We start from the raw sequence: 22,935 nt of genomic DNA, 5'->3' as shown, positions 1-22,935 counted from the left end.
TGGGGCTCGACCGTGAGTGTCATATGTTACAGTTCACATCATTACAACTAATTGTACAAGTCTTCAATGTCAGGAGGGTATCCCATGCCACTCTCGCTCACTGGCTCAATTTCGTCGTCATCCCCAGCCTCGTTAACCCCTCCAACTCGACCACCATCACCACTGCTGCCCGTGTAGTCGCTACTTGCGCATACGACATCACTTTCACCATCGCCATACCCATACTCGCTGCTCCCGTATGCGCTGCTCTCGTACGCACTGTTGTCGTATGTGCTGCTGTTGTAGCCACCACTATACCCACCATTGCCATATCCATTGTTCTCGTCTCCGCCAAGCTCGTGTCCGTTGTTTTGGTACCCATCATCCTTGTGTCCACTAAACTCGTGCTCGCCGTTCTGGTATCCGACCTGCCCAAACTCACCCTGATCATACTGAATCTGGCTAGGCCCACCAAAGTCCGAAGCTTCGGTGAACTGCAAGGTTTGGATCGCTCTCTGCCACTCATGCTCGTGCCCCTCGAAATCCAGCAGTGTTGATGTCGGTTCCCCCTTGCAGATGTAGTCCGGATCGGCCCCGATCCAACCCCCATCTCCCTCATCACCTCCTTCAACACCCTTTTCATCATCCGCACAGATAGGTGGGCGTCTCATCTTTGTCCAGTCCACCCTTCCATCACCCGCCTTGATGTGTGCTGACACATATGTCCTGCGAAGAGCCCACAGGGGCACCTTGATGTACTCCCTGGTCCGCGGAACCTTGTCTGGCCGGAGATCGCATATGCGCACGTCTCCTATCAGTCTCTCCTGCCGAGCCGGACCCTGACGTTGCTTTGTAGACTGGTAAACGTCATCCGTCCTCCGAAACACCTCATCCAATGCCCTTGACCGAAATTCATGTGGCCGTATCACGTAGGGACCACTGGGTTGACGGCGCTCCTTCCGGCCTTTTTTGTTTCCCTGCTCCGGGCCTGTAACCTCCTCTCCACCGCTGTCAATCACATCCTCCTTCTTCATCTTCTGCGGCTTCTTCTCCCCATTTATCCCAGCATCGCTCTCATCCGAGCTCATGTAGGTGATGGTGTAAGCGAAATCAAACTCGGTGCTCATCAACGCATCATCATGAGTACGTGCCGCCCTCCGGTTCTTGAGTTTCTGATTCTAATGTTAACGTCATTCTCCAGGCAGTACATGCTCCACTCACCGCATTCTTCCGTGTTTTCTGACGATTTGACGACTGCTCTGCCTCTGTCTTTGGCGCCTTAGCAACCTTCGCCTCCTTAACATCAGCCTTGTGTGACCCTTTCCAGTTCTTCCACGCAATTGAAAGGTGGTGCCTGATATCCGCATCGGTCTTGCCTTCAAGAAGTACAGTCGCGTTCGAGGTCGTATTATTATGTAAGTTGTTTCTGATTTTTTGGACCATCTCGTCGTGCCAAGCTGAGTTGTCGCCCCATGATGCATCAAAGTTCGGGACAATCTTGTCGCCGTCCTTGAAGGATCCGTCTACCAAAGGTTTGTGTTTGCGAATCTCGGAGGGGTCACTCATACCAATCATAGCAAGAAACGTTTTGCGGATCGCCAACTTTGAATCGGTGAGTGACTCGCACAATCTTTTGCCATGGATACGACTCACAACTAAAGGGTTTTTGTTGGCATCATCTACCGTAGTCCCCGTCATTACTCCCGTCGCCACTGCCGTATCCAACTGCTGCTTCATCTCCGCAATTCCATTCGTGTTCGCGTTAATTTGGGTCTGGAAGTCTTGGTGGGTGTTCTCGGTGCGCTGTTCATATGCCTTGCGTTCGTTGATGGCTTCTAACCACCCGCCCATTGCGCTTTTCATCGCCCTCTGCTCGTTTTCTAGCTCGTCGATCCGCAAGGTGAGCGCCTTGATGATGCCCTCGTGGCTCTGCAGCTTGTCGTTGACCTGACGCGGTATCTGTGCAAGGGGCCTCAGGGCTGCATTTCCGGGCTGGGCAAGCACCCGTGTGGGTGCAGCTGTCGGTGGACGGCCGGAAGGTGCAACAGATGGTGCACGCACGGGAGCTGCATACCCCAAAGCAGCGGAGGGTGCACGGGGTGGAATGCCATGAGGAGCTACCGAGGGGATGCGATAGGATGTCACGCCCGGAGGAGCTGCCAAAGGAGCACGATAGGGAACCATAGGAGGAGCCAACGGAGTACAATAGGATGTCCCGCCTGGAGGAGCCGCCGAAGGAGTACGATAGGGCACAGTTGGAGGAGCCGTCGATGGAGCATGCGTGGCTGGGAGCGGCAGGCGTAGTGGCTAACAATTAGAGGTGAGTGTATGCGCCCACGCATATAGTCTGCACTTACCGAGGGCGAGACCTGCCCCACACCACCTCCTTCCGATAACGCAGCTGTACGGGTCATCATGCTCTGGCCATGCAGGGGAGAAGGGCTCGCTATGGACTGTGCTGGGCAAGGTGGTAAGCCGGCTCTCATGACCCCAGTGTTGGTGCTTGCTGATGCCGGGGCAAATGGATCGTTAAACATGCTGTCCTGCACACCCTCTCCTTCTTTCATACGCTTGCGCATTCCCCCTTCTACTTCCTCGTTGGGGCTCGCCCGCTTGTGGCCAGTCACCGAGGTTGGGACTATGGGTATATGCATACCTCCTTGCCCTCTCTGTGGTTGTCCAACTCCCCTCCCTCGTCCTCCACCCCGCCCTTGCCCTCGCATGACTCCTACCACATTCCCTTGAGGACCTCCACCCCTCAGCACTGCTCCTCGGCCTGCGTCTCCGCGTGCTTGAAGAGCTGCGCTGGATGCTTGACCATGGCCACCACCAGCAGGTACTTGCTGGCCCGCCATTCCGACCCCATGGATCGCGTTTTTGGCCGCCTCTGCGGAATCGGGCGGCAATGCAGAAGGTGGGTTATCCATTTATCAGAGTTTTGTGGTTGCTTCAGGCGCAGGACGTGTAGAATTGGTTATGTGGTGGGCGGTGAGGAGCGCGAGCAGTCGGCGCGACGCGCTTTTAGGGGGTTCCCCAATCCGGACAACAGCGGGCGAAGCCGAGCGCTCAGGGGGCGCATGGGGCGGGAAGCGGGAAGCGGCAGTCCACTCGATTAATGTATACTATTAATGCAATATAACTATTCTGCCGTTCTCTACATGTCTGATTAGCGGCTGAGACTTTAACTATCAGCCCAATATCGGCCGACGCTGGTACTAGACAGGTAGTCGTTGATTACATGCTGAGTATTAGATACTCAGCCGTGTATCAGCCGTCTGGTTATTTCCATGAAACTCCGGTGTAAACAGTAGCATTAGTTTTACGTATCATAGTTAGTAGATACTCAATATATTCGAAACAATTGCTTTCGAAACTTTCACGTTTTCTATAAGGTTGCGTCATCATAATTAATTTTCGATTGTTCTCAACGCCTTCTTAAAAAAAATAAGAAGGTTTCCGCAAGCATTCCCTTCTCTCGCTGCTTATCAACGAAGGTATGGGCAGTGGATGAATCGATGACTTCCGGCCTGGGCTCCGGTAATCCAGAAGGTTGTCATGAACGACTGATTTGAATCAAGGTTGAATCAAAGAGAACACTCAAGTGAATCGTAGATTGCTCCATGGGCACATAAACTTAGGCGAGGTTCTGCCACCCCTCGTGATAGCCACTCGTACTAATTGCGTATCCCACTAGGCTAATTAAGAAAGAGGTGAGCCAGTTGTAGCCGGAAGTTGGGAGACGTACTCCTTTGGTTTCGTTGATGATGGAGGAAGATCATTAAGGATCTATCCGAGGTCACACAGATGCTCAACCTGCTGTATGCATGCCTCGTGAAAAAAGCTCCAGCCTACCGTACAAATAGGCACTGGGCTGACTTGGGCTGTTGCAGGAAGTCTACAATCTCAGCCTCGTCACCTATTTTCCAGTGGAGGTTCGCAATCGGGAACAAACTCCACATGTTGTTCTGATACCAACGAAGTCCAGCCAATCACACCTCTCGATTGGGAGAGGTTAGAAAAACAGCATAGTCGCAAAACCACTGAGTTCCGAGACGAAATGAGCAGGAACAGTGCTCTGGGCTGTGATAAACTGTTGTGCTCGTATAATTTAACCGTCCCGCTCACGGGTTGATGACGATAGCGAAAATATCCCTACAGGCCACAGGATGTACAATGGCGCGGCAAGTTACGCCCTGGGATGTGTTCAGGAATAGCCAACAAACCTTCTTTGTCTGGCGTACAGGTACAGCACCGGAAGGATCAGGAGGGTAGGGGCCAGCGGTTGGCCACCTCTGATCTGGTGGCCTTGCATCGCATCCACACGGCGTTGTCCTTGAAACCTTTTCCCGCTTTTGCTGTGAGGTACAGATCCGGCCACGTGATCGTGTCGAGACGCGCATGCGTGTTGTTCGCCGTGTGGCTGTCCCATGTTCTGGAAGGTGTTAGTTAGTGTGTATGTGAACGAGGAAGCCGTGGTAGTTGTAAGTCAGCATCTGGAGTTACTTGGGACTGGGTTGGGTCAAGCCGGACGTAAATCGGGAGCCAGTAGCATCATAATGTGCAGGCAACCAAGTAGCGAAAGCCATACTATTGGAATTAGAAAACATACGACAGTGCTCCCGATAGACTGATACAGGAGTCATAGATGTCATGAATGGGAATCACCAGGCGTTGGGAGCATAGAACCTCGGACTGAAGCGGTCCCGGGCCGTTGGGGGAACATGTGACGTTAGCAGTGCTTGTCTTGCAGCCCCTGTGGTGAAAAGTGACGCGAAACAGCCGGCACACTCACATCGTGGTTCAATCGGTCCGATACGGATGTGGATGTTACGTGCTCCCATAGAGGTGCTGGTGAGACACCTTGGGGGTGTTGGGACGATATGGGATGGCAACATGCTCATGGGCAGATAGAGGTCAAATCAGTGGACTTGGGAGATTATGTACGCCATACTCATTGGTAGCATCTCATGGACCTCCGGCAGAAGACTTGTCTGACGATGCTAAGGTCCACCCGAGAAAAGCTTGCATCAATCAATCAATTGGAAGGGAGATGACATGGGGTACCAACGCAAAGACATGAAAGCTGACTATGTCGCCCAGAGCCGAAGCTTTGGAGGGGGTCGGCAACGGAAAGAAGGAAGGCTTGATTGGTGAACAAAGCAATACAAGGGCAAGTTGAGGGGAAAGGGCGAGCCTGAGTGAGGTGACGTTGTCCAAGTTGCAAAGTCCAGCGGTTGCCGAAAATGAACGTGACAGCCCCGTCGGGTTCCACGCGCCCTGAAGTTGAACATCGCGTCGGGCGAGTGGACGGCTTGTCCTCTCGCTCGTCCTCTAGCCTACCCCCACCTTTCGCCTCAACGACCCGGAAGAAAGCGGAAGAACGAGCGAACAAAGCGTTTGGGTAGGTGTCCTGACCGTTTGTTTCGTCTAGAGTATTCAACGCTTTGGCTGATCTGGGGCGATCTGGTGCGTGTCAAAGCGTCTGGCAAGGGAGCTTAGACTGACCTCATGTCATAGTCTTTCGCATTTATTCGACTGCGGGTGGGCAGAGGAAACGGCTTATAAAGGTTGTGGACCGTAGGCAAGTTACAAATTTCGAGTTCCGCAACGGCTGTGGACCCACAACCACCTACTTATTAGGTAGCGTTTTCCGACTGAACAACTCCCACAGTAGGGCGACGCGCCTTTCTTCCACACTCCTCCTTTGTCTTCGCCTCCCATCCACCCTCCTGTGCCGTCCAACACGGTCCCTACACTCTTACACCCATCCCTTTTCGCTCGCCGCTGCCCAAACCATACAGCATGGCAGCAGGCCCTTCTCGCAATGTAAGGCCGTCAGTCAAGACGGTCCAACCTCCACGCCCCCCAAACGCCTGGATCCTGTACAGATCCGACAAGCTCAAGTCCCTTCCTCCCCAAGAGCCTGGCGCGCCTCGACGCGCCCAGGCTGAGGTTTCCAAGCTCATATCCGATATGTGGAAGAATGAAGAGGAGTCCATACGCCTCGAGTACGAGCGCCTAGCAGAGACGAAGAAGGCCGAGCACCAGCGTCGGTACCCCGACTACCGCTTCCAGCCCATGAGGAAAGAGGACAAGGAGAAGATGCGCGAAATACGCAAACAAGAGAAGGACCGTGTCAAGGCGGAGGACAAGGAGGCAAGACGCCAACAATCGGCACCCTACCAAGTTCCCACTCCCATCCCCACTCCCGCCCACACCCCCTGCTACGTTATCACGCCCGTTGGTCCAGCGCCCGTCGCGTACACTCCCCATCCATACTTTAGCCAGTATGTCCCCGAGGCACGCTTTGGCCCCGGCGGACCTTCTCCGCCTCTGTCCGCGGCAGCTTCCCCCACGGCTCCTGGAAGTCCAGATATCGAAGTCGCCGTCCCCGCGTCGCCTAGGCCTGTTCTCCGCACGGACCTGCCGTCCTTCAATGGCCAACTCATAATGACTCCAGCTCCCCCTCCCACTGCAAACGACATTCATGTGGATTCACAGGAGGAGCAACCCGTCGCAAGCACGAGCCGGGCTGTAGACGGCACACCCACACCCGATCACCCTCCTCCACCATCGTCCACCAGTGGTGTGCTTCCTACTCCCGAATGGACGCCAGGCTCGAATGCCGATGGATCTCTCTTGCTTTCGCCCCAAAACGCCGAGGTTCGCATTCCTTTTTTCCGTCTTTCCCCACGCGTATCCTCGAACCTGACACTTTTCTCCTTTGTAGGCCTATCTTGGCTTTGAAGTTCCTCGTCTGCCTGACCCCAACGATTGGATGCAGCAGATGCCCCCCATGCCTTCATTCCCCGCCACCAATCCCCAAGACGCGGCAAGCCTCAACGACTCCTTCCAGCAAGCCCTGCTCACGCTCACGGGAGCAACGGGTGTCTACGGCCTGTCAAGTCTCGACCCCTCGATGCTCACCAACTTCCCGTCAGGTGAGCTTGAGGTCGAAGTCCCCATCCACGGCTTCCCCAACTTCGACATCTCAGGAGACGACGGGGGTTTCGGCGGGGACGACCTGTTCAGCGGATTCGACTTTTCTGCTTTCACGGCGGAACAGGCCCAGCAGCTGTCCGTCAGTCCATTGGACTTGGACATGTCACAGGCTCAGATGGGCACATACCACTCCGAACCGCAGGCATCGGAGCCCACGAGCGAGGAGATCGCCAGCCTCGTCAGGGCTCCTGCCGAACCCGAGGGTGGCGAGATGTACGTTGGGCAGCGTCAGCCGAGCTTCTTCACCGCTGAGGTGCTCAAGTACATCAATTTCGACGCGATGGAGTCTGGCGAGCCGTCCGAGGCGCCCCTCCAGGATCCTCCACAGCCGTCGCAAGAGCAGACCCAGCAATATGCGCAGCCTTCATCGCAGTACTCCCACCAGCCGCAGCTTCCACCACAGCAGTATCAGCAGCAGCAGTGTCAGCCGACCTCGCAGGAGGTGCGCCGCCCATTCACCTACACCGCCTATCAACCGAACCCGCTCAATCAGATCCCGACGAACGTCCAACGCGACGTTCAGTCATATCCTCACAAGGACCAGCAGCGCTCTGGGACATACATGCCCCCCGCTGGGGCGGCCAACCTCAGTCGACGCGTCGCTGGATCGTGGAAGCCCGAATTTATTGCGCAGACTGGCTTCGGCGAGGGCCAGCCGGACGAACTTCAACAACCACAGCTTCAACATCCACAACCGTCGCAGGCTCAAGTGCAAGTTCAGGGGCTGCCATGGTATCCCACTCAGTAATCCTTTTCAGCGCGACGCTCTGGACAAGACGATGGTTTCCACTGTATTCCTGGTCTCAATCTCGCTTGTTGCTCATCATGCTCCTTTTACGACATCTCACGGACCCTCTCATGCTCGAGCTCTCTTAACCTTATGACGGTTTCCTCGCCTTCTTGGAATTGACTTATGACGTGCCTTGGGCGCGCGCCTTTTCTTGACTCCTCGCACGCCCCTTCAGGAGCCTCTCTCAGAACGAGTCTTGGCCATACTTCGTTTTTATGGGTATATGTTTCTGAACATTTAATCGCCTATTCCTCGAATGCCATCTCAAGTACATGCTCAGTCACTCTTTCCAAATAACGCATTTCTTACCTCAAAGCTGTGTTACTAGTTTTTACTCCCTGCTCTCTCTGCTTACGTGCCCCGTCTTTGTTCGTCCCTGCTTTGATCATTTCCCTACCTTACGCAACCTAATATTTCGGGCTCGCCGTTTCGCCATTGTTCTCTATGCCAATTTCCGGGGATATAGCTTCCTTTTAGGATTGGAGTCTGGACCTCACGACGCTTCCTTGGGGTTTTGACTCGAGTCTTACCCGGTGGACCTACAACCATCAATAACTCAATATTCGCTGCGAAGCGAGGTATCGGGTGTTCTCTCCCTGACCCCAAAACCTACGAAACGCGTCATATCGAGTCGTCGAAAGCCCATTGTTCCTCGGAGCTGTCCGATCCCGTAGCCGCTTCGCGGATCCGCGTCACCCCAATGATGCTCACGCTCATGGGCTACTCCCACCACCCGAGTCCAGCATCTGACCATGCATCCATGCACCTTTGGCTTCCCCCGCCCGTCATAACACACGACATCGTCTTGCTCATTCATCCATCCATCATCTCCATCATCCCACACCATCCACGCATTGCTCTATCTCCTGTCACTATACCGTCTCATTTGTTTATATATCCCTCAATCTTCCATCTTCCATCTTTCTCTATTCGCTTTCTTTAAAAGTATCATTGGAGCCCGAAGCGACGCGATCTTTGAGCGTTCTCACATCGCGAAACTTTATCCCAGTTTTTTTTTGAGCATACGTTAGATTCTCCCTTCGCTCTCTGCTCTTGGTGCGTTTCGTATCAGGTACTAGTTGTATTTACTTGGAGTCGCTAATGTGTACGAATACGCGCTTGATGCGCTGCACATACCTCAAAAATCGAAGGCTCGTTTGACCTTACAATTGATGTCAATTCTAACATGTGCAGACGACGAATGTAAAAACATTGACGGGCGCCTGTTCGGCAATGCCGGCGCTTATTCTGATTTAGCCGTGGGCGATGTCACAATGGCCTTCCCCACATCTCAGCGCAGACTTCATGACGATCAGGGCATGGCATGCTTATCCCCGCTTCGCCCATAGCAACTCTTCAGACAATGGGGTGTCACCCGAGCATGGATGCGGCGGAGCTCGTCCAAATTGGGTGGACAATGCGGAGGGAGTGGCATTCAGCGCACGCCAGCCTTGGGACAGATGCCCGCGGGTTATGCGGTCAAGGAACAATGAGGAGATGGAGCTGCTGCAGATGCTGAGACTATAGCCATTAGGCACGGGGTGCGGCTTGTTGATCCATGGAGGTGATGAGGATTTCTTTCTGGTGGACAATGAAGCGGGCTCGGAGTTGCAGCGGGGAGGGTGATCGGCCATCTAACTTTGATGTGAAGACTTCTCAAGGACAATGAAGAGAGTGAGTCAGTCGTGAGTCAGGTGTGCAAGGAACTGCGGTGTTATGCGTCTCAGATTCGAGGGGTGTGCAGGGTTTCTGGGGCTCATACTGAGGAGTCCATGGCAGCTCCCGGATGGCCGACTGACGATTAACTCAAACCCGTCAACCGTGCTTTCCTCACGAATCGGGATCGTTCGAGTCACTCGAGTCGCAAGTATTGCGCAGAATAGTATATTGAGTTTGATTGCAAGTTGAAACGTATACAACAGCAGTCATTCGGGAAGTCAAGCTTCCCCAAAATTGCATTTGGGGGGCTACGCTAATGTTACAATATTTATAGCGACTCTCTCAGCCTTATCAGATTTAGGGCCTGAATGCGAAGTATCAGTAACGGGTCATATTGACAGGTACAGGTACCTACGGCGTCTGGACGACAGTCGTCGTCACATGGTAGTTCACATTGCCGCCATCGCTTTTCGTAGGAATCTGTCGATGTAATGTTAGGAGCGAACAACGGCAGCGCACTCGCACAGCGTACCGTGTCTGTCTTCTTCGCATTGTCGGGTACAGGCTGGACTGGTTGCTATCGGGGAGGAACGATTCATCGACTTGGAGGTGAAAAAAGAACGACTGGCACTGACCTCGATAAATTTAGGCTGGTCCCAGTCTCCCTGGATCCAGCTGAGTTCATCTCCGTCGGCCGGTGCGTACTGGTACTCCATCGTCACGCGCATGTCCTGGTCCCAGGTCTTTCCGGGGGTCCAGCTGGGCTCCTTGTTGGGACCTTGCTTCATCGGAAGCGCGCCGTCGCCCTGAGAATAGAAGATCGTCGAGGTCTGTACTTCGCCTTCCCAATCAACGACGTAGACGAGGATGCGCTGCTTCCATCCCTTGCTAGTCGTCTGTGTTCATATTAGTACAAATGTTTGCAGCATAAGAGATAATCGATAAAAGCAAAGACTTACCGAAATACCAGAGACAACTGCGGTGTTTTTGGGCCTAAGTGGCGCCGCAACGCTCGGCATGATGAACGGTTTATCACCTTGCTAGAGGCGTAGAACGGAATGAGCGTGACGGAATACTGGTAAAGTCAAGGAGATTCCTACGGAGGGCATTCTTGATTCGCTTGGTGTCTGAGGATGGGAGCGCGGAACTGGAGTGATATGGTTGATAGACCGAGGGAACTCGTCAGTTTATACTAAAGCTAGGACGCTATTCGGCGCTCACCAAGGATGAATCGATGACGGCGCAATGGTCCCCAGGGTTTCTTTTTCTATTCGGCTTAGCTGCTCTGGATCATCGTACCCTTGATCTTTGCAGATACCTCGTTGGTGCATAGATTGAACTTCCGGAACGTTCATGGGGTATCCAACTGAATTGTAACCTGCAAACCCATGATGAAGGGTGGCAGCAAGAATTGTCCTATCGCCTCGAGCGCTTTGGGAACATAATTGCTGTGTGCATCAATCAAGGGTGACCAGTGAGGCTCTAAAGTTGCTGTCAGGACTGTGAAAGGCGTCAAGGAAGCTACCAAATAGAGGGATGGCAAACTGGGCAAACCGCAGAGCAATCGCAGCTTCCCGGAAAATTCCGGCGTTCTTTAACTCACTCAACTCCGACGGCTCACGGCGACAAATGTTGAACCTGAGCTTGAACATGGACGCCCATCTCTACTCGGATTCTCGGCTTCGACTTATCACGCTGTGATCTGGTACTTGGGCTAACCCCTGAATGGAACGTGTGTCGACTCGGGCTCGAGGACAACCCGTTACAGTGGAAGATCCTCCCCGTGTACATTCACTCATTCAATCGTTTCAAGGCGTCAGTCACTAGAGGATTCCCTTCTTCGGTTGCGCTGGATCATATCTGCTGTCGAACACGTTCACCGCTGAATGGCTTTGGAATGATGCTCAGCTTGGCTAACTTGCGCCGTTGGTGTTGATCGCTTCTGCGTGCTGTTTCCAATGCGCGGTGACCTGCACCTCTCGTATAAAGGTGGTGATCTTCAAAGGACACAATAACTCCCCGTAATTCTCGAGAACATGGCGCCCGTTGTAAGTCGCCGCTTTACATTCGGCTTCGTGTTATAAACCGGTTCCTCTGCAGAAATTCATCTCTCCGTATGTCATCTCAACCGTTACAATTCCTGTAAGGAAGAACAACACCATAACCATCTTCGGTGTCGGCGTACGTTCTATTAGGATCCCCGCTTGGCCTCCGCTAACTTTGGCGCAAACACGCAGACAACGGCTCAAGGCCAGAAGCAACGCATCCTCATCTATGTCGTCAACCTGGCAGGCGAGGTCCTTGGCACGATGACAAGATTCCACTCCTCTGGCACCGGTTCCCTGCCACTTCAGCAAGTGGACGGATCTCAGGCTTACACGCATCCTGCTTACAACGAAGAGACCAAGGTCTACGTTGAGTTCCAAAGCCAGCCCGAGGATGGGGGTGAACAGTGGGCGTCAGGGCCCGTGGACACGACGAAGTTTATCATAGTTAGTCTTCACTGGTTCAACATATTCTGATCGTCCCTTTAACTATAATCGTGTCCAGCTTCCAGGAACACCGGGTGTCAACGACGTCAGGGCAGACGTTGTACGTCGACTGTTCATAAATGCTGGTTGGCCAATACTGATGTACAACTTCAGATCCCAGGTCAGGTTGCAGGGACTGATAAAGTCCACGCTACCATGACTATCGTCCAAATGCCGTGAGTGCTTAGCAGAGGGTCATGCTCCGGGATATAGCTCGCGCTAACTTTCCGAAACCTAGGGTCGCAGCAAAGTGAAGAGAAACATTCCGTAATTACAGACACAGTATACAATGTATGTTGTACATTACTTCTGCTCCATTGGCAGCGCGTCAATCTACTGCGTGCATGCATAAACGCATGGTGTCCGAGACTGTGGCATATCAGGGGTAAATCGCGTAAGATACAATCCTTTGATCTCATATTGCCTTCTTCCCTGCCTTCTTCCCTGCCTTCCTGAACGCTGGACGTATGCGGCGCTCAAACCACGGAACCGCCATACGGGACCTCCTGGATGCTATCTTCACCACCTAATTGCTCGGGTGCGCGGATCACTTGAACTCGGTTCCCATCTACTACTTCATCGTTCATGGTCGTGATAGCAGCTGTGGCTGCTTCAGGGGAGGCGAAGGTCACGTAGCCAACGGTGCTGGCCAGTGAGGACTGATGAGATACAGGTCAGCTCTATCGCGGAAACAAGTACGATGCAAGAAGAACGAAACCCACGTCGATGATGGTACCGAAGCCGCTGAATGCCTATGATTCGGACAGTTGATGAGTGAGGTAGGTTGTTGGAGCCAACTGTTACTCACAGCTCGTAGAGATTCGTTGGTGGTCGCTCCGCTAAGGCTTCTAAAGCGATCATGAGTATCACGCGAAGTCAACTGACAGGAAGCACTTACTCAACTCGAACTCTAGACATGTTAGATAAAGGATGATCCGGTGTGTTGTGCCAGTTCAGTGGGTTGGAAGTGGTGGAACGAAATCCAGAGGGCAAGCCCCGGGTTATATGAGCTGCAGCTTAGCCGATCGACGTCATATGCCACCTGACATTACCCCCACTCTCGACTCCAGCGTACGGAGTTAAGAACGGTACCAACTCGGATGTTATGATGAATAGTGGAGGCAACGTTGCAACGCTGCTCGTGGCGAACATGCGTGTTGTACAATACGGGAAGCACTTGCTACGCATGTAGAAGAGATCTGCTTGAGAATCTGCGCTAGAACTGTGCAAAGCAAGAAAGTTGTCTATTTGTCACTGACGAACGTAGTTGAGGAACAAACTAACACGGATATCCACGACTGACTGCCGTTGTCGAGATCCTGTAAACTGAAAATTGTGACCACCGCCACAGCACAAAGATCTCGGCTGATGACATTGTTTACGCGACACCAGTGTCACAAAGAACTAGCTATGACATCACAGCGACATCACGTTGTGATGAGCCGGGAGTTATAGCTCCGAGGACCCCGAAGGGAGAGGTAAGTTATTCGCTTCCCGATGTAAAGACACTTTTGGCTGAAGAAGAAAGTTCACTGTAACCTCGATTGTCCGAAGAAAATGCTACTGTACATCCGCGGCAAGGATCAACTACATTTACATCCCCATGCCTCTACCAGCCTCGGTCTTGGTCGTCTTAATGTCCACATCATTCTCGCGCTTGAACTTGACTGCCTTGCCAGTCTCCTCCCACTGATCCGCCTTCGTGTCGCGCTGATACGCGGGCAAGTACCCTTCCCTGGTCTTGCGCTTGTCCTTGGTCGACAAGCCGTGGCGCTTGTCGCGATCCGCAACCATCGCCTCGTCGACCTGGCCGTCGGCCGTGTAGGACATCATGAGGTTCGGCGGGCCGAGCGGGAGATCGGGGTGCTTGTCGTACGCCCAGGTGTGGATCGTCTTGCCGTACGTCTTCTGCAGCTCGAGCATGGCGGGCTGTTCAGCAGCGTCGGTAACAGCGTCTAGTGGTAAGATGATTAGGCTGTCGCGAATATGACTCCAATGGGTGAAATGACGTACTGGGTACCAAACTCTTCGGCTACATTAGAGCAGTCAAGTCAACGTCGTTCGGTGAGAGTCTCGGACATGTCACTTACTACGAGTTGAAGCAAACCACTCTCAACCTACGTGAAACAAAATTGACGTTATTCCAGAAGGAATCGAAGGTGAGGTTGAGATTCGCCGTACCTCATACTTGTGCGAATGCCAATACGCCTGCTCCTCGGATGGGAGCGTCTTGAACGTCTATATCCGCGAGTTTGCGTCAGCCCACACAATCCGTCAATCGCTCCATGAGACTACTCACCGCCTCAGATACAATATATTCAATCCCAATCAACCTCGCGTCGGGCTTCTCAGAGTCATATATGATGCACTGATGGAAGTCCGGCCGGAGGTGCGAGCACAGGTGGTGTGACTCGACGTGGCGGGAGTGGTCATGGCTAGTGAAAACCGCAGAGTGCATCAGCTACTTAGGATATATGCGGAGGCCGCCCGCAGAGAACGACAGAATAGGGGCGAGCGACGAACGCACCTGTAGACGTGGAACGCACACAAGTGCTGGTGAATCTGGCTGACCTGCTGGAAGCTCATAAGGCTCTCGCCCGCCAGGTTGTACGCGGTGGGCGCTTGGGTGTAGACGGATTGTTTCGTTTCAGGATCCATTGTAAATAAAACAGTGAATCAGAAGTAGACGGGAGGATAAGAAGGAGCAGCATGAGGCTTATATGCGCCAGCGCTATGACAGAGGAAGTTCAGGATACGATGTCATGACGTTCGGCGTGAGGTCATTTCGCATGAGGCGCAAGATGTGCTCGGCTTGCTCTGCGCTTCCGCATAGATAGCGTTGACATCGCGGGTCACATTGACTGAACTTGTGGTCCAGGGGCTGGTATTTTATGACCCGCTGTATACCTGACATAGGAGGCATTTTAGCGTCGCTATCAGACAAATTCAGAAATATTCAATCACATTTGAACAGGTGGAGCGGATTGCAGATCTCACCTTCGAGGGTGGCTGGAATGCAGCATCCAGCGTATGCTCCTCGACGTAGTAATCCTCAGGTCCAACACGCATAGAACAAGAAAACGTTTTTGTGCATCATACTATAAATGTAAAAAAGAGGTAGAGCGTGCACCCCCATGGCCCAAAACACCAAAACACGCCGTAATCACTGGTGGGTCGTAATCCGAACGTGACCAGTAACGAAAGCAAAATGGAGACAAGATTTGTGGTCGTACAAGTACAGACGAGCGAGCAAGCAGGGAGAGCAGTGGAAAACCAGACCGATGCTATACGTGGGATGTGCGGAGAGCCGTTGATGATGGACTACAGGGACGATATGTATGCGCAGACAGGAACGAGGAATGGGTGAATTATTACGGGTGTGATGAAGTGAGGGAATATCATTCGGGGTCCGTGCATGGTGAGTGAAATGGGCGAGCATCGGGCTTAAGAGGAAAGCATAAAGAAGAGAGAAAAGGACAAAGTGAAAGAGACATGGATGCATTGTCTAGAGCGAGACGAATTGGTGCTGGAAGCGAACGAGATATTATCAGGCAATGTGTAACTGAGAGACGGGAACTGAGGCGTACAGCTTGTTTAGCTCTTGGCCCTTAAGTTACGAGATCAGAAGCCGCGCCCACCAGGGGGGCCGTAGCCGGGCTGGGGTTGATAGCCTCCATAACCACCTGGTTCGTCATGACCGTCAGTGGTCGGGCCAGATTTAGAAGATATCACCGTACCCTGCATGCCGCCACCATAGCCACCGTAAACAGGCGGGACGTTGAATCCTCCGCCCATGTTAGGAGCAGCAGTGAAGCCGCCTGCTGCTTGAGAAGCAGGATGAGTCAGATCTCGGGCCCTGGCATCTAAAAACCAGGGAACGCACCGTAACCACCAGCGCCTCCGTATCCGCCAGGAGCACCTTGGAAGCCTCCAGGTCCGCCAGCGCCCATTCCAGCGCCTCCGCCACGTGGGTTGGCAATGTTGACCTTGATCCTCCTGCCGTCAAGGTCTTGATCGTTGAGTCCGGAGATGGCCGACTCGGCCTCCTGGGTGCTCGAGTAGGTCACAAAGCCAAAGCCGCGGGAGCGACCGGTATCGCGGTCGCGCATGACGACCGACTATGCGGGAGCAAATCGGCGCATACAATCACATTTTGACGTCGGGAATGGCATCAACCAAAACGCATGTTGCGGGGCATCAAGGCACCGATGCGGATGCAAAACGAAGCACGACACAAACAGGGGAATAAAAAGTCATTTTAGAAAACTCAAGGAGCAGAGATAATTCAGAACGCGCACGTCAACCACATTTCCAAAGGTGCTGAAGGCCTATATTGCACAGCACAGTTACGCGCATAGCATAGCAAAAAAGAAACACGTAAGACATCGATACACAGACCAGGTGAGGAGTAGAGGTAGAGGATGATAGGGACGAGAACGAGACACAGCGCACAAAACCAGGGGTTGGATTTGTAGGCGTAGGTGAGGCGTGATGACATCGCATAGTCCAGCAGAACACCCAGACAAGCATATCGATCATCGGGACACACAACACAAGTGACGTGTGAAAGTGACGTGAAGTAATACTAACTTGACGCAAAGTGTCATCGGTGGTGTTCCAGCTCAAATTACTGCAAGCGAAACAACGCGTCAGTAACTCGTACTTCAAGCGCTCGACGCCACCGGCGCCTAGATGCCAGACGCTCATGAGCGATGCATTCCGCAAGGAAGGAGCATCGCATGACAAAATGGGTGAAACAGAGGTTGCGCCCCTTGGTGACGGCTCCAAATGAATTGAGAAGTGGCAAAGGTTAGACGCACCCGACATAGATCTTAGCAGAGTTCATCTTGTCGAAACCAGTGAATACAATATCGATATCCGTCCAAACACGTTACAGGCAACGAGAAAAGCGTTCAGAATCGAGACGACGAAACCGGGAGCACCAGTACGAGAGAGGGGAAACAGAAAAGGGGGAGGTGATTGACTCAGGAATGGGGGTCGTCCGCTCTGAGAACATTCTTATATCCGTCGCGGCGTCGCCCGCGGTGCAGTTTCGAACTCCGGCAGAAACTCAATCCCGTTTCCAAAACGCGGCCTGGACCCCTGGGTCTGGTTACCATTTTTGGTGGTTCTGATCGCAGTTAAGCTTTGCACATGCCACGCCGCGGACTCAGAATCGTCCCATATTCAGCAGTTAGGAGACAGTAAAGTGAGCGAGATCTCGATTCTCGGATGCACTTGCGTCCGTTCTAGCAAAGCAACAAAAAGTCCAGGAGACAACGGATACATAGTTGGCTATGTCAAGTATGAAGCGATACCAATGCCTAGAAATTGGCTCAAACACGTCGGATGATGGGGGCAGGGGAGAGTATACTACTAAGATATGGAGTGACAGACATGAACATGAACGGGGTCGTGACGGGATTCGTGAATGGTGGTGGAAAACGGAGATGAGGAAGGCGGAAAATGGGAAAAGATGATGCGAAAAACGAGCAAAGGATAAACGATGAAACCTTTGTGGCGGTATGAAAAAGCCAACATGTACAAGGGGGATGCAGCGAAAGCGTAACTATGTATAGTCAAAATAAAAGATCCAAAACCTTAGAAAAGCTTCAAGGTCGCCGCCCTTTCCACGGCAGACGCCGGTTGGTAACGGGGCGCGATCCAGCGCACTGGACCCTCGGGCTCATGCGAGCCGACCACCGACAACATTATGCCACATGACCGCGCTTCAGAAGGAGATGCGGAGATGTCCACGGCTTACATGAACGTCTTGCGTTTCGACTTCTTCTTCAACTTCTTGTCTGCGATGGGGTCGCTGGTTACGCTCGCGGCAGGGCTGTCCACCGACGGCCGGACGTCTGCGTCCCCGCTGGGGCCAGGAGCGCCGGCGTCGTCCTTCGAGTCCTTGCCGAAGATGCGTTGCGACTCTCCGCGGCGCAGAGCAGCGGGGAGCATCGTAGACCCTTTACGGACCGGGTTCGAGATTGAGATGCGCCGGGCCATCCGCTGGAAGTTCTGCGACGCAGTACGCTTGCGCTTGGGCTCCGCATCGGGATCGGGCGAGCTGCTGTGTTCTGGTGGGTTGGTGGCCTCGAAGGTGACGCCGGGCGTAGACGCGCCGGGGGGCGTCTGTATATCGGCGGCAGAGTCAGAGGCGGGGAACGCGATGGGTGCAGCAGTGGGTGCAGGTGACTCCGAGACGAAAGCAAGGACAGGTTCATCAGAGGACGGGAAAGCAATGGGAGCAGACATAGGCTCCGGCTCGTCGGTCGTAGGGAACGAGATCGGGGCAGCAGCGTCGGCGGGAGCATCAGCAGGAACATACACGACATTATCCTTTGAGGGGAGCGTCGGTGGCTCAGAAGTGACTTGAGAAGCGTTGTCAGGCTCAACCATCGTCACGCGCGTCCTTGGCGTATCGGTGACCTGCGTGCCCGCACCCAGTACCGACCCGGTGCCTGTGCCCGTAATCTGACTAGGCTGACTGGGCTGACTGGGATCCGCCGAGTATTCCGAAGGGCCAACGCGGTGGGAACTCGTCCTTACGGTGGGAGCGCGCTCGGATGCCCGTTCCGAAGTGGAAGGCGCAGCATCGTATCCCATGACAGGTTCAATTGAGGGTGCCTTGGATGAAGCGGCAAACACCGGGTCCTCAGAAGCGGATATCTGTTCAGCCCACATGGAAGCAAAGACGCCGTTGGCCTTGAGGAGCTCCCTGTGACTGCCCTGTTCAATGATCTGACCGTCCTTGAGAACGAGGATGATGTCGGCGGAGGCAATGGTGGAGAGACGGTGAGCGATCGACAGAGACGAGCGTCCCTTCTGGAGGTTCGCAAGAGCCTTCTGGATGTCTTTTTCCGTGGCCGTGTCGAGAGCGCTTGTTGCCTCGTCGAGGAGCAAGATGGGCGGGTTCTTCAGAAGCGTGCGAGCGATAGCCACGCGCTGCTTCTCACCACCGCTGAGGCGGACACCGCGCTCGCCAACCTTGGTATCGTAGCCGTCGGGGAACGTCGAGATACGCTCATGCATGTGAGCGGCATGAGCGGCATCACGGATCTCCTCTTCCGAAGCGCCGAACTTGCCGTAGCTGCCGCGAACAATCAACTCACGCCGTTATGTCGACACTAAGTAGACGTACCCAATGTTGTAACCAATGCTCGTGTTGAATAACACCGGGTCCTGCGGAACAACACCGATCGAGCGTCTCAAGCTAGCCTGTGTAATATCCTTGAGGTCCTGTCCATCAATGAGGATACGACCCTGACCCTCCTTGAGGTCGTAGAACCGGTAGAGCAGACGGAGGATCGTCGACTTTCCAGCGCCAGACTCGCCAACGAGGGCGACAGACGCGCCCTTGGGCACCTTGAAAGAGACGTTGTTGAGAGCCGGCTGGCGGTCGTCGTAGGAGAACGAGACATTGTCTGCATGTTATTATTAGAGGCTTGCTAACTTTAGGATCAGGATAAGGGCACGCACCGAATTCAACTTCCCCGTCCTCAACAGTAAGGTCCGGAGCACCGGGCCGATCGAGCACATCCGAGGGTTCGTCGAGCAGACGGAGCAGGCGCTCAGTGTCGACGAGCGACTGGTTGATCATGCGGTAGACCGAGCCGAGATTTGAAAGAGGCGCATAAAGCTGGGCGAAGTAGATGATCCAGATGATGAAATCGCCGGTCGAGGACTCGCCGCGGGTGATGCGGAGGGCGACGATCAAAGAGCCAACGAGAAGGCCGAGGGTCTATGCGTATCATTAGCATACAGCCACTAGGTGCGCAGAAATGATTAAGCGTACCATAATGAGAGTCTGAACAAGGTTGAGGAGGTCAAGGGAAACTAGTGGACGCATATAGTCAGTGACGTAGTTCAGTGCTAAATACCGTTGCGACTCACTCATGACGCGGTACTCGACTTGCTGGTAATCGTTAATGGCATCCCTGTACCGAGCAGTCTCATGCTCCTCTCCGCTGAAATACTTCACGGTCTCGTAGTTCAACAAGCAGTCAGTATGAATGCCCCTCGTGATCACATCGCGGTCGTTCATCTGCCTGCGCAGCTTCGTGCGGTAGCGAGTCAACACGATACTCGCAGTTATGTATCCAAACATGACAGCAAAGATAACAAGCGACAACATCCAGTCGAATTTCACCGCGAATAGGATGACGGCGACGATGATATCCATGAACGCAGGCGTGACGTTGAACATCAACAGCTCGAACACGCGGTTGACCGCCGCGCCCCTGTCGAGGATGCGCAGGACTTCGCCCGTATTGCGGCGGACGTGGAAGCCGTGCGAGAGGTTGAGCAGGTGCGAGAACGACATTTGCGACATCTCGCGGTCCGAATATTGCATGACGGGCACCCAGAGGGCATCACGCAGGGCGGGCAGGCCACCGCTAGATTGGAGGAAGCGGAAAACGACATATGCAAAGAGGTACGGCCATGGAGACTCGGAGCCGGTCCCGAAAGCATCGACGAGGTGACCAAGGGAGAGGGGAACCAGCGGGGAGACAACGCGGCCGAGAATGAGCACAAGTACACAGAGCGCCTAGCGTAAAAGTTAGTGACGCCTGATCAGGAGATAAGAAATAGACGCCGCACAGCCAAGAATTGGAGACGATAGTTCTTCGTGGGCCAAAGGAAAGGTGTCAGGTGGGAGATGCGCCTTGCCATCTCGGTCCATGATGGGTCGAGCGAGACCTCCGCTTGTTGGGCCTATCAAAGCGCATATATTAGACAAGCACGCGCATATGCACGTTGCAGCGACCGCGCACCTTCTTAGGATGAACAGAATGAGTCGTAAGCGTAGGAGTGTGCGAGCGCGTCGTTATACCCGAGCTCGTGGTCGGCACGCTGAGACCGTTGCCGAACGTGCCGTACTTGCCGGCTTCACCCTGAGCGCTTGATGGAGCTGCGCCGTCCTCACGTGGGATGAGGAAGGTCGACGCAGTCGGCTGCGGCGCGAGGATCGTCTCGTCGTCGTTCGACACAGTCGAGTACACAACGCGTGGGGTGAACAGAGACACGAATAGGGGGAAGAGAAAGAGGACTCTGAAGAGCGGGAGGATGAGATGAAGGGCCGAGGGGATGCATTCGGAGTAGCGGTTATCACAGAAGTGACGAGGGTCTACGTTGCACAAATCGCGTCATCTTTGTTAGTTATGGGAATATGGACCGCAGGACATGTAAACGCACCCTTGTTGGGGACTATCGACGCGGCGAGTACAATCGCCGCGATATCTAGGACAAGAGACGATCCGACTGCGCCTTTGACCCGCGTTAGAGCCCACACTTCGGCTCCGTGTGCGTCCTTCCACGATCCAAGGGCCGCAATACCAACGAAAGCGACGAGACCCACGACGGCGTTGATCTCAATACCAGTGTGCTGGGGATAAGTTTTGTTAAGAACTGCATATAGTACAAACGCAAGACCGTCGAGGAGATAGGTGAATGCGGCCAATACAAGAAGGGAGATGATGAGGGCGCGGCGGGGAGCACGGGAGGCGACGACGACGGTAGTGATTGGAGACGGATCTGGAGGAGCTGGTGGTTTTGCTGGGAAAAGAGAGAGCGTTGCGAGAAAGACGAGTGCGGGCGAGGCCACGCGGAGGACGAGCAGCGCTAAGTCGCTGCCGCCATCTGGGATCATGGTGTCTGTTTGACTTGCTTTGCTTCTTCTAGCTCTTGCTCAGCCTTTTATGTCGTAACTGAAGGTCGTTGTCGTCGTCACCGTCGTCGTCGCTCCTTCGCGATGGGAGGTTGCGAAGAAAAAGAGAGGAATGGGCTCGGACCTAAGGCCAGAGGGCGTGCGAAGCGAAGCGCGCGACTTCGCTTGCCTTTTGAACTGAGCAGAGTTAGCTCCGGAAGTAATACGTAACTCAAACTCATACAGTCCCATCACATCCTATCACAACACAGCTGCCTCGCGGCCAACACGTCCCGCTCATGCCTCTTCAGTCCATCTCCCGAGAGCTCGCTGCCCACTCTGCCCACCGTCGTCGTAGACACCCGACTCACAGTCGTTTCTCTACTTCTTATGTAAAAGCTTTAACACAACCACCTCCATGTCAACAACTACATTGGCTCGTCCCAGACGCGTCTATTTCATACATCTCACGTTTCATATCGATGGAGAGATAAGCAATGTTGTCCCGCTAGCCGACCACGTCCGCCACCACGATTCCGCATCCGGATTTGGTTCCGTGACACCGACAGTCCGCCTAACAAATGAAACCGCAACCTTCTCCATCCTCCACTGCCTCAGCCCCTTCCTTCTGCATCTGATGCCTCGTCCTAAGCACGTATTTATCTGTCCACAATGTCTTCCAGACACGTGTGTTTCATGGCTGCTCCGCTGTTCTCATTGATCAACGCACCGTTCACGCAGGGCTTGCCAGAGCAAAATGGGTAGTTGGGAGAACGTAGCGCGCCTCACCCAAAACACGTTGCCTCTCGATTTGGCTTGGCCCCTAAGTCTGCCCTCCCCTGCCAGCCTGGCATCACCTTCTGCTCAGTCAGATGATCCACGCTTGCTATCGGCCCCGCTCGACTTCGACGACATCCCCTCCAATGCTAAGCCAGATTAGTCAGATAGAGAGTACGAGCTCTCGGACGACGCTCGTGGTCGTGTCCAACACTGAGCAAGGTTATCGGCTAAACCGGACTGATCGGCTATCCGGCTCGTCCAGATCCGAGGATTAGATCCGCCACCGACGTGTGGCTGTGTTGAGAGCCAGTGAATGACGGCAGAAGGTCATACACTCCAACGCCAAGCACCATACATCTTCAAATCCTCCATTCTTTCCTCTGCCAAGCTCCATCGTTGGATCCTCCACAACGTGAAGTTGTTTCTGATCTGTTCAAGTTTCTTCGTTTTGTCGTAGTAGCTTGTTGTACTTATATCCATCTGTTCATCACGTCAACAGAGCTCGTGATCCCGAACCTCGGAGGTAGTAAGTGGGGCTATCTGATCAT

The 22,935-nt window shown here is 53.8% G+C and overlaps 8 protein-coding genes across 8 annotated transcripts; 2 read left to right on the top strand and 6 right to left on the bottom strand.

Annotated features, from left to right (window-relative positions):
• Positions 1-97: 97 nt before the first annotated feature.
• Positions 98-2,906, bottom strand: CONPUDRAFT_71359 (uncharacterized protein; the record flags this gene model as incomplete). The annotated part of the gene is made up of 4 exons (XM_007768225.1): positions 98-228; positions 260-1,157; positions 1,201-2,286; positions 2,337-2,906. The coding sequence occupies 4 exons, from the start codon at positions 2,904-2,906 to the stop codon at positions 98-100; spliced, it is 2,685 nt and encodes an 894-aa protein (XP_007766415.1).
• Positions 2,907-5,365: 2,459 nt separating this feature from the next.
• On the top strand, positions 5,366-8,682 carry CONPUDRAFT_120688 (uncharacterized protein). Its single transcript, XM_007768424.1, has 4 exons — positions 5,366-5,445; positions 5,497-5,560; positions 5,620-6,642; positions 6,710-8,682. Exons 3-4 carry the CDS (start codon positions 5,782-5,784, stop codon positions 7,727-7,729), a joined length of 1,881 nt encoding a protein of 626 aa, XP_007766614.1. The 5' UTR covers positions 5,366-5,445; positions 5,497-5,560; positions 5,620-5,781; the 3' UTR covers positions 7,730-8,682.
• Positions 8,683-9,744: 1,062 nt separating this feature from the next.
• CONPUDRAFT_135957 (uncharacterized protein) lies at positions 9,745-10,889 on the bottom strand. The gene is made up of 7 exons (XM_007768423.1): positions 10,652-10,889; positions 10,532-10,577; positions 10,390-10,470; positions 10,066-10,326; positions 9,963-10,007; positions 9,846-9,910; positions 9,745-9,794 (listed from the first exon to the last, which is right to left on the bottom strand). Exons 1-7 carry the CDS (start codon positions 10,783-10,785, stop codon positions 9,788-9,790), a joined length of 639 nt encoding a protein of 212 aa, XP_007766613.1. The 5' UTR covers positions 10,786-10,889; the 3' UTR covers positions 9,745-9,787.
• A 208-nt stretch (positions 10,890-11,097) lies between these two features.
• On the top strand, positions 11,098-12,215 carry CONPUDRAFT_163717 (uncharacterized protein; the record flags this gene model as incomplete). The annotated part of the gene is made up of 6 exons (XM_007768422.1): positions 11,098-11,478; positions 11,531-11,611; positions 11,668-11,922; positions 11,981-12,022; positions 12,076-12,137; positions 12,200-12,215. Exons 1-6 carry the CDS (start codon positions 11,467-11,469, stop codon positions 12,213-12,215), a joined length of 468 nt encoding a protein of 155 aa, XP_007766612.1. The 5' UTR covers positions 11,098-11,466.
• Positions 12,216-12,437: 222 nt separating this feature from the next.
• Positions 12,438-12,879, bottom strand: CONPUDRAFT_151660 (uncharacterized protein; the record flags this gene model as incomplete). Its single annotated transcript, XM_007768421.1, has 4 exons — positions 12,438-12,620; positions 12,684-12,713; positions 12,770-12,809; positions 12,860-12,879. The coding sequence occupies 4 exons, from the start codon at positions 12,877-12,879 to the stop codon at positions 12,438-12,440; spliced, it is 273 nt and encodes a 90-aa protein (XP_007766611.1).
• Positions 12,880-13,683: 804 nt separating this feature from the next.
• CONPUDRAFT_21417 (DUF1264-domain-containing protein) lies at positions 13,684-14,571 on the bottom strand (the record flags this gene model as incomplete). Its single annotated transcript, XM_007768083.1, has 6 exons — positions 13,684-13,916; positions 13,975-13,993; positions 14,052-14,078; positions 14,143-14,199; positions 14,261-14,396; positions 14,489-14,571. Coding segments are annotated over 6 exons (555 nt in total), but the record flags the coding sequence as incomplete, so codon positions are not given.
• Positions 14,572-15,824: 1,253 nt separating this feature from the next.
• On the bottom strand, positions 15,825-16,807 carry CONPUDRAFT_52588 (RNA-binding domain-containing protein; the record flags this gene model as incomplete). Its single annotated transcript, XM_007768160.1, has 4 exons — positions 15,825-16,079; positions 16,260-16,289; positions 16,552-16,591; positions 16,782-16,807. The coding sequence occupies 4 exons, from the start codon at positions 16,805-16,807 to the stop codon at positions 15,825-15,827; spliced, it is 351 nt and encodes a 116-aa protein (XP_007766350.1).
• A 914-nt stretch (positions 16,808-17,721) lies between these two features.
• On the bottom strand, positions 17,722-20,634 carry CONPUDRAFT_52858 (uncharacterized protein; the record flags this gene model as incomplete). The annotated part of the gene is made up of 7 exons (XM_007768178.1): positions 17,722-18,332; positions 18,441-19,051; positions 19,103-19,385; positions 19,441-19,702; positions 19,757-19,797; positions 19,855-20,509; positions 20,563-20,634. 7 exons carry the CDS (start codon positions 20,632-20,634, stop codon positions 17,722-17,724), a joined length of 2,535 nt encoding a protein of 844 aa, XP_007766368.1.
• Between the last annotated feature and the right edge of the window lie 2,301 nt (positions 20,635-22,935).

Source organism: Coniophora puteana, assembly GCF_000271625.1.
Source record: "Coniophora puteana RWD-64-598 SS2 unplaced genomic scaffold CONPUscaffold_4, whole genome shotgun sequence".
Classification (NCBI taxonomy): domain Eukaryota; kingdom Fungi; phylum Basidiomycota; class Agaricomycetes; order Boletales; family Coniophoraceae; genus Coniophora; species Coniophora puteana.
Note: the sequence above shows the minus strand (reverse complement) of the source record. Positions and strands in the feature narration are given on the sequence as shown.

Excerpts from the sequence above, each read along its gene's own strand:
- CONPUDRAFT_135957 (XM_007768423.1), bottom strand. The coding sequence starts at position 10,785 with ATGAACGTTCCGGAAGTTCAATCTATGCACCAACGAGGTATCTGCAAA. Across the intron at positions 10,471-10,531 it reads AGCGAATCAAGAATGCCCTC|CAAGGTGATAAACCGTTCAT; the intron begins CGTAGGAATCTC and ends CTACGCCTCTAG. Across the intron at positions 10,008-10,065 it reads ACCAGCCTAAATTTATCGAG|CAACCAGTCCAGCCTGTACC; the intron begins GTCAGTGCCAGT and ends CCTCCCCGATAG.
- CONPUDRAFT_120688 (XM_007768424.1), top strand. The coding sequence starts at position 5,782 with ATGGCAGCAGGCCCTTCTCGCAATGTAAGGCCGTCAGTCAAGACGGTC. Across the intron at positions 6,643-6,709 it reads TTTCGCCCCAAAACGCCGAG|GCCTATCTTGGCTTTGAAGT; the intron begins GTTCGCATTCCT and ends TCTCCTTTGTAG.